The sequence below is a fragment of the Neltuma alba genome, unplaced genomic scaffold (assembly GCF_004799145.2).
Source record: "Neltuma alba isolate B1F8T4 unplaced genomic scaffold, ASM479914v2 tig00011701_pilon, whole genome shotgun sequence".
NCBI classification, from domain to species: domain Eukaryota; kingdom Viridiplantae; phylum Streptophyta; class Magnoliopsida; order Fabales; family Fabaceae; genus Neltuma; species Neltuma alba.
Genome location: NW_021636338.1, coordinates 10,940 through 24,524, shown reverse-complemented (window position 1 = coordinate 24,524; position 13,585 = coordinate 10,940). Strand labels below are relative to the sequence as shown.

Here is a 13,585-nt window from a genome sequence, read left to right as displayed (position 1 = left end):
AATATTTTTAACGGTATGGTTTATTAACAATTTATTACAATCAATATTCATCACGAAATAGTTTAAGGACAACCTTTAACCCAATAAAAATGATGTTTGTTCTTTCTTCCTCCGGTACTAAATATAAGATATAGATAATTAATTTTTAAATTTTTTTAAAAATTAATTAGACAATATGTGGTGATTTTTGTACCATTTTAATTATTTGTATAAAAAAACTAATCATGTGCCAATTAATAAAGAGAGTGTAGGAAAAAAATTATAAATTTAGGGAGCAAAATGAATTAAAATCTCATATATAAGACTAACGCAAAACTTTTTACTAATTTTTATTTCTAAGATGAACACAATTTTATTAATTAGTAAGCACTTCTTACTAATTAATAATTAATGCAGGTCCTTCGTTGTCAGCCAGAGGTTTATTCACAATTGTTGTAAGATTCTCTGTAGTGAGATGGGAAAAATTTATGTCCAATGATTTTTTCATAAATTACTTTGTAATAGAGTTTTTCTTACACTATTAAATTGTTTAGAAGGACATGTCCCCTTTCTGTTTTTATATAAAAGAGCATATATTTAAGAAGATGAATAGAAAAACAGGTGATTCTAGTAATTAAGTAGATAATTTTATCTTCAGTTTTTGTCCCAAAACTTCTCAATTCAACAAAAAGGCTGCAAGCTACTGTTCATATGACATTTGAAAAGGAACCAGATCTTGCTAGTTTGTGTTTTTGTCTTTTTTTTTTAAGTTAAAATTTTATTTATTTTATAAGTTCAAGTTATATGATTGATGTTACTCCTCCGATCCTTAATATAAGACCTATTTAACTAATTTGATTAGATTAAGGAAGTTAGGTAAGTTAGTTACTTATAAAAAAAGTGATACATTTTTCCTAAAACACCATAATCATCTTTCTTAATACTCCTTCTCCCTTTTCTACTTGATTGTGGTTGAGGGAGTATCCATAGGGGTAATTTAGAGAAAATTGATAAATATAAGAAATGAATCTTATATTTAGAACCAAAACCAACTCAAGAATTGGGTCCTATATTAAGGACCGGAGGAATATAATTTATCAAATTCTTCCAACCGTGGACAAATTGCTTCCAATTTCTAACTCAAAATTTCAAACGCAAAAACCTTATCAAAAAGAAAGAAAGAAATAGAAAATGTTCTCACCTTATAAAATTTGTTTTAGGTTTAATAAATTGTGAATTTTTAGTATATATACATATATATATATACACTCATCCGGTCCTTAATATAAAACTCATTTAACTAATTTGATTAGATTAAGGAAATTAGGTAAGTTAGTTAATTATAAGAAATGTGACACGTTTTTCCTAAAATACCATAATCATCTTTCTTAATACCCCTCTTCCTCTTCTATTTGATTATGGTTGATGGAGTATCCATAGGAGTAATTTAGAGAAAATTGAAAAATATGAGAAATGAGTCTTATATTTAGGATCAAAACCAACTTAAAATTAGGTCCTATATTAAGAATCGGAGGATTATTATATAAACATAGGAAAAGAAGAGAAACCAAAGCAAGCGGGGTCTTGGATTGGTTTTTTTTTATAAAAAAAAAACATCAATTTCCCCTTCAGTCCCCATTTAATTATTTATATTAATATCATTGTAATTATTATCAAGGTAAATTGATGTTTTTGGGAAAAAAAAAGTTACATCATTTTTTAATTGTTTACTGTTTCTGACTCATTTTACATAAATTTTTTTTATCAATTTGATTTGGTTAATTGTCTCATGTAGGAAGGAATGAAGGTTTTTATATATATATATATATATATATATATCATAGATTGTAGATTTCCATATCTCATAATTTTCTTTTATTTTATTGCATTTTCTTTAGTTCCACTCAGGTCAAAGGTGACGTATACCCACACTGTAAATAACACGACTGGAAAAGTATCATGCGACGTAACTAATCTCACATATAGTCAAATTACCTGCCTTACATTTCAAATTACCTCCCTTACAATTCCAAATCATAAAACAAACAAATGAACAAAAAAGCCTCCAGCACCGAATTTAAAGATTTTAGTACGTGCATACTAAACACATTTATAATTAAAAGATAGGGTTAATATAATTTTTTATTCTTTAAATTTAAATCTATTTGATTTTGGTTTCTCAATTTTCAAACTCATAATTTTAGCCTGTGAAATTTAGTTTATTTTAAAACATTTGTTTCTGAATGTGTAATGCTATTAAAATCTATAAAAAATATCGTAGACAATATTAAAATGATGATGTGAACTTACTAAATGGTACTTAGTTAGATTTTATATGAATAACAGGATGATAAAAGAGAACATATACTCAAAACATAGCTATTTAGTCTCTCTCCTTTTTTTTTTCTCTTGTTTATTTGAAGAGTTATTTAAAATGAGAGTAAATGATATAAGAGTAATATGGTCATTTTAGTAAATTTTAAAATTCTTATTTATCATATGTAACTAAAATGGATTTTTTTTATTGAGATAACTATTTAGGATTGAAATATTATTTTATTGTTATTTTCTATTTAAATTCAAACATTTTTTTAAAATCCCAAAATTTATAATCTTTAATTGTAAATAATGTTTTTAGGAGATTTTTTAGATGTCATTTCCCAACTTAAGATGTTTGGCTACCAAGAAAATTTTCTATGAATCAAGATAAATTTTTTTAACATATTTATTTTATATGCTGTAAAATTACTTTTAAATCTATGTTTTGATTCCATCTAAAAAATCGACAAAAACTTAGGTGGGATTTTCACAGTACTATGCCTCGTTCGACTGAAGCAATACTCGAGTTTCGGCGTCGTTTTTTTGTGTCTTGGGGGTTGAGTTTCTCCACACAGAGCTCAGGGTGTTTGAGGCCTTGAAGGCAGGCGGAAAAGGGGCGTCTTTGGTGGACATGGCGAAGGAAAAGGACTTCAAGGTCTACAATTCAATGACTCAACAGAAGGAGATATTCAAGCCTCTTGTTCCCGGTAAAGTTTCTATGTACGTCTGTGGAATCACCTCCTACGACTACAGCCATCTGGGTCACGCTCGTGCTGCTGTCAATTTTGATATCCTTTATAGGTATGCACTAACTGGGTTAGGATTGTTTGTACTCGTGTAATTTAATAAAGTGGTGTTCAAAAGGAAATATCTTTTAATTTGTAAATGACTGGGATTAAGTGAACGCGATCAATTGTGGCTGATTTCTGATATGCTTGTTTAATATGTTGCTGTTCAACGAAAAAGGAGGCCTTCTGTTTCGTGTTGGATCAGTTATTTTATTAGCACTTCAGATGCTTCAATGCTAAATGGAAGAATTCAGGGATACGGATGAAGGATAATCGATGTGGCAGATCTGGAACCCATTGACTTTCTTGATGTGTTATTCCACACTATTGGAAGCCAATTGATTGATAAAATTAGTAGACATTTATAACTTCCATTGTTTTTACTTCTTTGGCAAATTTTATAATTGACTTGGATGGATGCCCATTATATGAATTGGCTTTAGCATATATACAAGTCTATTGGTATACCTATTGTCACGACTTGAAGACAAATAGGGAGGTAACGATCAAATGTGAAACTAACTGATATAAGTTTATTTTTGCTGCTCAAAGCCTCAAACCAGAGAGATAGCATTCGGGTATAATGTGTCTTCTGAGTTATGCTATGCAGTCCAATTTACAATTTGTGATTCAAAATTTGGCTTTCCGATTCAGAATTTGAAACTTGTGATCTTGTATATGGAATGCTTAATGTGTGCATTTGATAACAAGTAAGTGTGGCATCGGTTTCCTGCTTTCCTTGGATAACCACGGACTTGCCTTCCCCAGTTGATTGCTGTTTACGGAAATGACTATGTGAAATGAATCTGCAATGCTTAGAGGTTTCTACTTCTGTCTTTTATTGGATGTCGTCACTTCTTAAGAGTTACTTTGTTTCAGATGTTAAGTTAGAGGGTATCTGTAAAAGGGCAAACGTTTATACCTTTTTATTTTTTACTTTTTGGTTTTTTCCGCAGACTTGTTCTGTATTTACTTGCGGTACATGTAAAAATTGAGAGTTAACACACATGAACTTAAAAATTTGCAGATATCTTCAACACTTGGGCTATGAAGTAACATATGTGCGAAATTTCACTGATGTTGATGACAAGGTGAGAATTCATTTGTGTAACTTGATGCTATATTCTTACTCTAATATGTTTTGGCTTTTGTTTAAGAGTCGTCTTTCTGCTTATTTTCTTTAGCTTTTTTACTTCAATAATTTTCTTACTCTTGCGTGTTTCTGTTTTAGTTGATTGTCCTTATTAATGTGTTTTCAGTTGGAGTCAGACTGGTACTGATATAAGATTCTAATATGGAAACATAAGGATAAATGTTAGAAAGTATGATTTGGTAACAATTCAATTGATATTCTCTTGTTAACAAAGCAAAAGCATGTTGGTTTAACAGACCATGTGAGACAGTGGTGTCTCTAAACAATTCAAATACAATATGTGGTATCACGATGTTAATGAGAAGTTCAATTTATTTTCCTATTGCTGCTGACTTTTTTTTTTTCAATATGCCATGATAAATTTTTGCTTGTTTTTATATACTGATTATCTTAATAGATTTTTATAATGCTTTGGTGCAAGGATGTGCCACTTCCTTTGGCTTTCCATTGCTATGAATTTTTCTTTTACTATTTTTATAGTCAAAAATTCCTTTTTACTGGATTCAAATATGTATTTAGGCATTTAGGCCTGAATTCCTGATGATTATGATTCTCATGATGATGCAACTCTATATATTAATAACTCATTGATCAATGGGCTGTATGTAACCCTCCTGCCGTGTGATTCAAAATGCGTGAATTGCATCAAACTTTTTGGTGTAGTTCAAATGAAGTTTTCAAATTGTTTTTGCTCATGCTTTCTCTTCATTTTCTGTTACTATGCTAGTGTTCCAGTTTAGCGAGAACTCTAACTGTTCATTCATGTGTTTTGTCCTGTGAAACATAGGCCTTAAACCTATAATTTCTTACTTGAGTTTCTTAACTCGTTCTCCAATGCTTATTTTAGTCAACTATTATTATAATTGCTGCAGATAATTAAGCGAGCAAATGAAATTGGTGAGGATCCCTTGAAATTAAGCAACCGCTTTTGTGAAGAATACATTGTTGATATGAATGCTCTTCAGTGCCTGATTCCAACACATCAACCTCGAGTTTCTGATCATATGGAGCAGATAAAGGACATGATAAGTCAGGTTTGATGCTGCTATTATCATAAGCTCAGCTTGGATTGGCTGAGCAACACCATTGAATTTTTCTTGTTGATGACCCTCCTTTTGCTTTGATGAAACAGCAATTTATTTAAGATTGCTGTTTAGTATCATTTACCAGTATTGTTTGTGTGTGTGTGTGGTGGGTGTGTTTTACTCAAGTGTATTTATAGTCCTGGACCTTTTCTTTTTGGTCCCATATATGATATTAACATGTTTCTACTATAAGCTTCCCGCACTGGATATGCTATATGATAATTTAATCTTATAGTTTTTCGAGTGAAATTTAATCTTATAGTTTTTCTTTGAAACGAACCAAATTGGCCAAGCATTTATATTTACACTCTCAAGTATTTGGCTATGGGAGGCTCTGGTACCTAGGTGTATCACCTTTCCTTAACATATAAGTTTTAAAACAAAGGAATTGGGTACTTGGTTAAAGACCCATAACTCCTCCATAGTCTGCATTGTTGTCAGAATAGAAATGAAAAATTATAGATAATGCGTTTTAATTTGAAGATGAAAAGCTCTTCATGATTTCATTACTAAGTATAAGAGGTATAGGAAGTAGATCCATCATGTTTAGAATGGTTAAATATCCGTACCCATATTGAGCACGTGGTATGCCTGTTTACATTTTCAACAAACTTCTAGCTCTGGATTCTGGAGGTTTGAATCTACACTTTACTCTCTCTACCAAAAAGAAAGAAAGAATACATAGAGTTGTGTGCACAGCTGTAATGTCCTATGTTGCTATCGTTGAAGTTTAATAAAGTTATATGAACTTTGACATTATATTAGGAAAGTTGAAGTTTTATTTTTGGTTCGTTACATGTTTAATGTTTATCATCTATTCTTTTTGTTGCAAGAATTGTTATATATTATCAAATATTCATGACACATAATGCAGCATATGTTGCAATGCCCATACTTGTGCTACATTGATTTACATTTGAGTTTGAGAATGATGTTATGGGAATAAGCATGAGAAAGTGATGACAAATATTAATTTTATTGGGATTTGTTTTCCTTTAGTTTCAAGGAATTAATATATATTTGAGGAGGTTGATTTTTTCTGCAGATCATCGAGAATGGCTTTGCATATGAAGTTGATGGAGATGTTTTCTTTGCTGTTGAAAATTTTCCAAACTATGGTTGTTTGTCAGGACAAAAACTAGAACATAATAGAGCAGGGGAACGAGTGGCTGTAGACACAAGAAAGCGTCATCCTGCTGACTTTGCACTATGGAAGGTCTGAAGACCTTTACCATGTACACATTGCAGTTAATATCTTAGATATTTCTTATGTTCTAATAAGTAATAATTGCAGTCTTCTAAGCCTGGTGAGCCAAGTTGGGACAGCCCTTGGGGTCCTGGAAGACCTGGGTGGCATATAGAATGTAGTGCAATGGGTTCTCATTATTTAACTTCCAGATTTGATATCCATGGTGGTGGAATCGATTTGATTTTTCCACATCATGAGAATGAGATTGCCCAGAGCTGTGCTGCATGCCAAGAGAGCAAAATCAATTATTGGATGCATAATGGTCATGTCACTAATAACAATGAGAAAATGTCGAAATCCTTGGGCAACTTCTTTACTATTCGCCAGGTAAATAACAGTTAATTATTGTCTTGTTTATATTTTGAGGAGCATCTACGTGTTAGGATATTCTTAAAGATGCCTTGCAATTGTTTTCTCCTCTTTTTGAGCAGATAACTGAGCGGTATCATCCAATTGCTTTGAGACATTTCTTGATTAGTGCTCATTACAAATCCCCTCTAAATTACACAATCTCACAGCTGGAAAGTTCATCAGACACTATTTACTATATATATCAGGTAAGCAGCACTGGATAATCTGTATCAAAATTGTCGCGTCAATGTTTAATTTACTAGTTCTTTGCCAGAGGTTGAGACAGTTTCTTCTCACATCATCTAATCTGGATGTAATTGCTTGTTTCTGGTTGTTATTTTTTCCCCATACATGTTATGTTTGTGAGTGATTTTAATATTTTATGCCCTAGGGTCCCGTGACTGATGCATAAATTGTTTCTTTGAATTAAAATCACTAGTATTTCTTGGATATTTTATTGATATCATTATTTACCTCTACTCTCCCTTTGTCTAGGTCAGATTATTCTGATGGTGTATATGGCAACGATGGTTCTTGCCTGTAACGTAACATGTGATCATTGCTTGTGTAAAATCAGTTAAAAAAGTATAACTTGGATCCTGATGTCACAAAATAGTGTTGTGCTAATTAGGGCTTGGTGTTACACAGGATGGTTCTTTTTACCTTGTTACCTAGTCAAAGATTGATCTTCTGCATGAATAGATTTTCATTTCCAATACAAGTTTGATATCAGATATGATTTACATTTATAGATGTTTAAAACACACACGCGCGCACACAAAAGACAAGACAGGTTGAAGCCATGCGTTTGATGTGATCCCTCTTGGAAATATTTTCCAGAAATATTTTCTCTTTTCACCTGGTAAGGATCTTATTTTTGTGGTTGGTTAGACTCTTCAAGATTGTGAAGCAGCTTTATCATCATTTCAAGAAGGAGGTGTGGAACAGAATAAAAAGGGACCTAAAGTTAGCGATGCGGCCATGAATTGCATTAAAAAAATGCGAGAAGAGTTTGAGGAAAAAATGTCAGATGACTTGCAAACGCCAGTAGTACTTACGGGTGCTTTCCAAGAGGCCTTGAAATTTGTGAACAGTTCTTTGAAGATGCTGAAAGTATGTGTTCAAACTCAGTTTCTTTTTTGCCTGGATTTCATGTTTCTTTTCCTTTAGTCTGTGTCATGTGTCTGTAATTTATGGAATATATTTCAATGTGACATCCAGAAAAAGATCCAGAAGAAGCAGCTTTTGGAATTGTTGGAATCTCTAGCTGCAGTAGAGAAAGAAGTTAAAGAGATCTTAGACGTACTGGGGTTAATGTCCCCTTCTTCCTATGCTGAGGTGATGCATTTATTCTGCACATTTATGCCTGTCTATTTTGTATAAGCATTAACGCAAGAGTTGACCATTCGTTAGGATGGAATTTGAGAAAGACTTGAAATTTGTTCTACAGGTTCTGCAGCAGTTGAAAGACAAGGCATTGAAGAGGGCAGGAATATTGGAAGATGATGTACTGCGTTTGATAGAAGAGAGAACTCAGGCAAGGATTAATAAAGACTTCCCCAAGAGTGATAAGATTAGAGCCGAGTTAACCGTTAAGGGCATCGCCCTCATGGATGTGGGCAATGAGACAGTTTGGAGACCATGCATCCCCAGTGAACAGTAGCGGCTCAAGTTCAGCCGTCAGAAGCCATTGAGTGAGAAAGCTGTGTACCTTACCTATTTATTTGTTTTTTATGAGTATTACAACTGTACACAAGAATTGAAAACTCGGAGGAGTAATTTTTATCCGTACTGATCATTACTGGAAGTTGTAACATACAAGGCTTTGACCCTGTAAACAACTCGAGGCTACTCAGCTCAGGACTAGAGACCTTTTAATTGTAGTCCCTGTTTTTTGAGGCCTTTAGGTTCCTGCTCCTGATAATTCTGTGGCCATGATAGTCAGGGATCTGTTTTTTAACATTTTGATCGATGTCAGTTGATCTGTGATGAGTCCTAGGTTGGTGTATGCCTTGAAAAGCGTTGTGTTGGATGTGTGTCTCTTCTGCATCTTTCAGGAAAGACATGTTTGTTGTAGCAGTGAGATGGAACGAAGATTGATCCTAGTCTTTCCTCTGGTTTTGGAGCACAACTGACTACAACCAATGTCACTCTAATAATTGGCCAAGGAAAAAAAAAAAAAATTGAAGCACACATCCTGTAGATCTGAATTTTTTAGGCTGTGTATCGCTCTAATGCAAATAATTTAATTTCATTTTTCTGGTGATATGCTTAAATGATTTCTAATTTGTCTCCATAATTGTTAACAAATTCTTTGTTTTCGTAATAGTCCAACCAAAATTAGTTTGATTCATTAAACATTTGTCTAGTGGGGTGACTGGCATCTGTGGATGATATAAGTAGGTCATTTGTTTCATTATTACGAGGAGATGAATCTGGGTTCATGTTCTCTCCTTCTCTCATGTCTCTTTTCTTTAACTTGATGATTCATGTAGGGCGGAAAAAAAAGAACAGATTCAAATCCTAATTCTCCCTTTTATTATAAGCAACTAATCTAATAACTCAATACTAGTATAATTTAACGAAGTTAGTTAAAATTAGTTATTTCTTGTCAAATTTAGAAATTCTCTCCAATAACAATTATTAGTTAGGAAGTTTTATCGTAAGTTAGAAATACTATTAAATGGAAAAAATAACAATTTAAACAAAAATGTTGTATTGAGCCTCGGGAGTAGTATATGGAAGATAATTATGATAAGGACCGGAGTAGTAATTAGAGTTAGACTGGATTTTATATAACATTGTATTTAAAACCCCGCTTATTTTTTTAGGCAAAAAAAATTTATGTTCAGGGCCCTGGGCTGAAAATTAATTTAATTTTTTTTAACACTTTTGATTCCCTAAATTTTTCTTGATCCTGGGTCCTGACCCACATCCGCTTCCTTTTTTCATTTAGGTTTTTTAACTATGCTTTGGACTTTGGATTCCCAAGTTATTTTTTCCTTTTTGCTGCTCCCAAGTCCAAACCACTAATGTCTTTTAATTTTTATTTCATCATGCAAAATCTGTTATAAATGACTTCTGTTGCATTATAAAATTATCTTAAAATCTTATTAACAATAAATATCATAAATGAAAAATGTAAAATAACAAAAAAAATATGAACATGTTTATTTAAAAAAATCCCAACGAAAAAGAAAAAGAAATGAAGGTTCTTCGCTGGCGCCACTGATTGCGTTGCATGCTCTGTTATCTTTACCGAGATTAACGGTACTGTTAGCAAATGAACATGTCCAAATACAAGTGCAAGTCTTTTTTTTTTTTTTTTAAACAAAAACCCTTGGATTCAAAATACTGTCTCTTTTCAAAATATAGGTCCTTTTTAAGGAAAATTTTTATTTCATTTTACAAGTCTTCTTAGAAATTCAAAACAAAACATTTTTCTTGTTTTATCCTTATTTACTCCAACAATTTTAACTAAGTTAACACAATGGAGCTTTCAATAAGGGGAAAGTTCGGTAATATAGTTCATGCTTTCAGGTATTCATTATTGCATTTCTTAATTTGTGTGATTTAACCTTAAAAGATCTATATTTTTGGTTACAAAAAAGATCTATATTTTGAAACAGAGAGGGCACTAACCATTCATATCACAAAATGCTTATTTTTGCACAAATATCCTTGCTTACTATCAAATGCTTATTTTGTAAATACCCTCTTTGATCCTTAATACAGAAGTTAGAAACTTAATTTGCAAAAATTTTATAAGAAATTAGTTAAATTAGTTGTTTATAAAATATATTTTTGCTCAAAAAAAAAGTTGTTTATAAAATATATGTGTTGGTTTTCTTAAAATACTATTTTTAATCATTTATATTGGGATTACCTTTAATAAAAACTCTCTTAATATATACAATCAATAAGGATAATTTAGAAAAAAATTATAAATTAAGAAAAAAGTATATTAAAATCTTATATCAATAAGGATAATTTAGAAAAAAAATTATAAATTAAGAAAAAAGTATATTAAAATCTTATATTTAAAATCAAAATAATTTCTTAACTAACTTCTATATTAGCACAAAGTATATAAAATGACTTCAAAGTTACGTGCAGATATGTACAATGGGCATGACTAGACGAGCCAGTTCAATGCTTTAAGGATATAGCTATTTAGATTCCTTTCAATGAACCTCATTGTACTTTTAGCAAACTGATAGTTTGAGAGAGACCCACTGACACATCCTGCACACTGATTCTCCAGAGATTTTTAGACTTTAGAGTCCTTCACAACTCACCAACACCACTCATTTTATGCTCTTTGATAAAGTTGAAGTGCCTGTAAAACCCATGTGCTTCTTCCGATGAAGCACTTGCATGGTCTGTCCTGTTCCAGAAACAAAAACTGGGGAGCCCCACATCTCTTTAATTAAATAGGACCAACCGCGTATCCTGTTCCCCATCCAAGGATACCACCATTTGTTGTTCTCATGATTACTACATTCAATTTTTAATATAAGAATTAGATAATTAATTTAGAAATATTAAATAAATTAGCCAAGTTAGTTATTTATTACAGATATGTGTTGATTTTTCTAAACTATTCTCTTCAATTATATGTATTGGATTATTAAAATTATCTCTTAATAGAAATCCGTTGCAATCAATAGGAATATTTTGAGAAAGATAAAAAACAAAATGCATTAAGATTTTATATTTAATACCAAATTCAACCGTCCCAATTAGCTCTTATTTAAGAACAGGGGATAGTAATAATTAAACAATGTTGCACAGGAGACAAGAATTCTCATGTTCAGTCTCTGAAATGCATAGCCCTAGTTATATATACATACATATATATATATATATATATATATAAAGTCTGATACTAGTAGAAGAGGCTGAATGCAATCAATAATATTAAAAGCTCATCTGTCATTAACAGGTATTCATTCTAGTAGAAGATGCTAAATGTGACTTATGAGTTCATCTACTAATATATATATGCTATGATCCTAATAGAAAAGATGAATGTATATATGCTTATGTACAATAATTAAGGTTCAAATCCTTGCGCATGCAAAGGGAAGAAAAAAATTTTTGAAAGAGATTTTCTTAGATTTGGTCCAACAGATTAAAACATCGGAATGAGTTATAAGTTGAGATACAGAATAATAGGTTTGTGTGATAAATATTGAATATTGAGTGTTACAGTTCAAGCACCAAAAAAGCATCCAAGAATTCATCTTCTGCACAAGTGTGTTGAAGAAACCAAGTGTGCATGAAAAAAATTATAGAACTTCACAAACTTCAAAAGCTCACACTTTAGAAATTATGAATTTAGTTTCACAAGCTTCATGTGCCCTAGGCATTACCAATACGTATATATATATGTGTGTGTGTGTGTGTGTGTGTGTGTGTGTGTGTGTCTGGAGAGAAACTAAAAACATAAAACTATATCAATAGAAAAAACGATTGTTAGGGCTCTGTAACCCAATGACATGTACACTAAATGCCTCCTTTAAGACTATGTTTGGATGGAAGAAAAAGTGAGAGGAAAATGGGGGTAGGAAATATTAGGAAAGAAATTTTCCAACAGAAGTAAAAAACTTTTTTTCTTATACCATTTTTTAGAGTTTTTCCTCCTAGTGTTCTTTCGTCCCTAATTTTTCTCCCATCCAAACATATAGTAAGTCTTTTTTAATCATGGGGTTGTGAGTTCCAACCCCTTGTACAAAATATCATGAGTGGGTGAATTGTGGGGGAAAAGAGAAGGACGGATACCCTTAGGCTTTGTTTAGTTCAAATTTAAAAAAAAAAAAGGAAAAAGAAAACGAAGGAAAGAAAAAGAGAGGAAATAAGTCTCCTAACACTACCAGGGTGAAACAGGCCCACGTCTTCTTTATTTGCAGGAAAAAAGTATGCCATGCTGCCATTGTTGCTTCCTCAACTTTGATCCAACCCAAACGGCACCTTAGGGTATCTGAGGAGGAATCAAAGGCATAGGTGTAGCCTTTCAGTGGGTGATTGAAAAAGAGGGGGAAAAGTTTGGCATGATTGTGAAGTTTAGTGGATGTGTATGGCTTATTTTTGGATCCATTAGGTTCTGATACTAATTAGATAGGCAAAATAATGCATGTCACTGATATGAAAGCAGTCGAAAAAGTGTTTACAAGGGAGGACATTTGTTTGGGACCCAGCTTTTTGATCTGAGAACAACGAAAACCGTTCAAGTCTAAGTACAAGAAGAAACTAAAGTGACCTAAGAGAATATTACGAACCAGACTATCCCTATATCTCCTACAAACAATACGATGACAGCCACCGCAAACGTTGATCTTCAACTTGACAGCAAGCTTTTGGAATCTTAATCTTTCAGAAAGCAACAGTTTGCTGCAATTCTTCTGAACCATGGGATATGTCGTCAGAACTTCAAAAGAAATCCTGATCACCTTTATTGTTTGACAATCTTTCAAATAAAAGGATATAGCACAACAATTTGTTTATTGACACGTATATATACCTATTTATAAATCATCTATCAGTAATCATCAGTCTACAGATCCATTTAAGAATAGGGGAATTTTCTTTTTCAAGACCAAGTGATCAGATCAAACCAGAAGGTCTTTAGAAATTGAGCTAGAAAAGTTTTAAAATCGGC

At 32.1% G+C, this 13,585-nt stretch overlaps 1 protein-coding gene across 1 annotated transcript; it reads left to right on the top strand.

Annotated features, from left to right (window-relative positions):
* Nucleotides 1-2,825: 2,825 nt before the first annotated feature.
* LOC114716987 (cysteine--tRNA ligase 2, cytoplasmic) lies at nt 2,826-9,018 on the top strand. The gene is made up of 9 exons (XM_028902067.1): nt 2,826-3,099; nt 4,114-4,177; nt 5,112-5,273; nt 6,370-6,540; nt 6,619-6,900; nt 7,005-7,130; nt 7,816-8,037; nt 8,146-8,262; nt 8,375-9,018. Exons 1-9 carry the CDS (start codon nt 2,930-2,932, stop codon nt 8,585-8,587), a joined length of 1,527 nt encoding a protein of 508 aa, XP_028757900.1. The 5' UTR covers nt 2,826-2,929; the 3' UTR covers nt 8,588-9,018.
* Nucleotides 9,019-13,585: the final 4,567 nt, after the last annotated feature.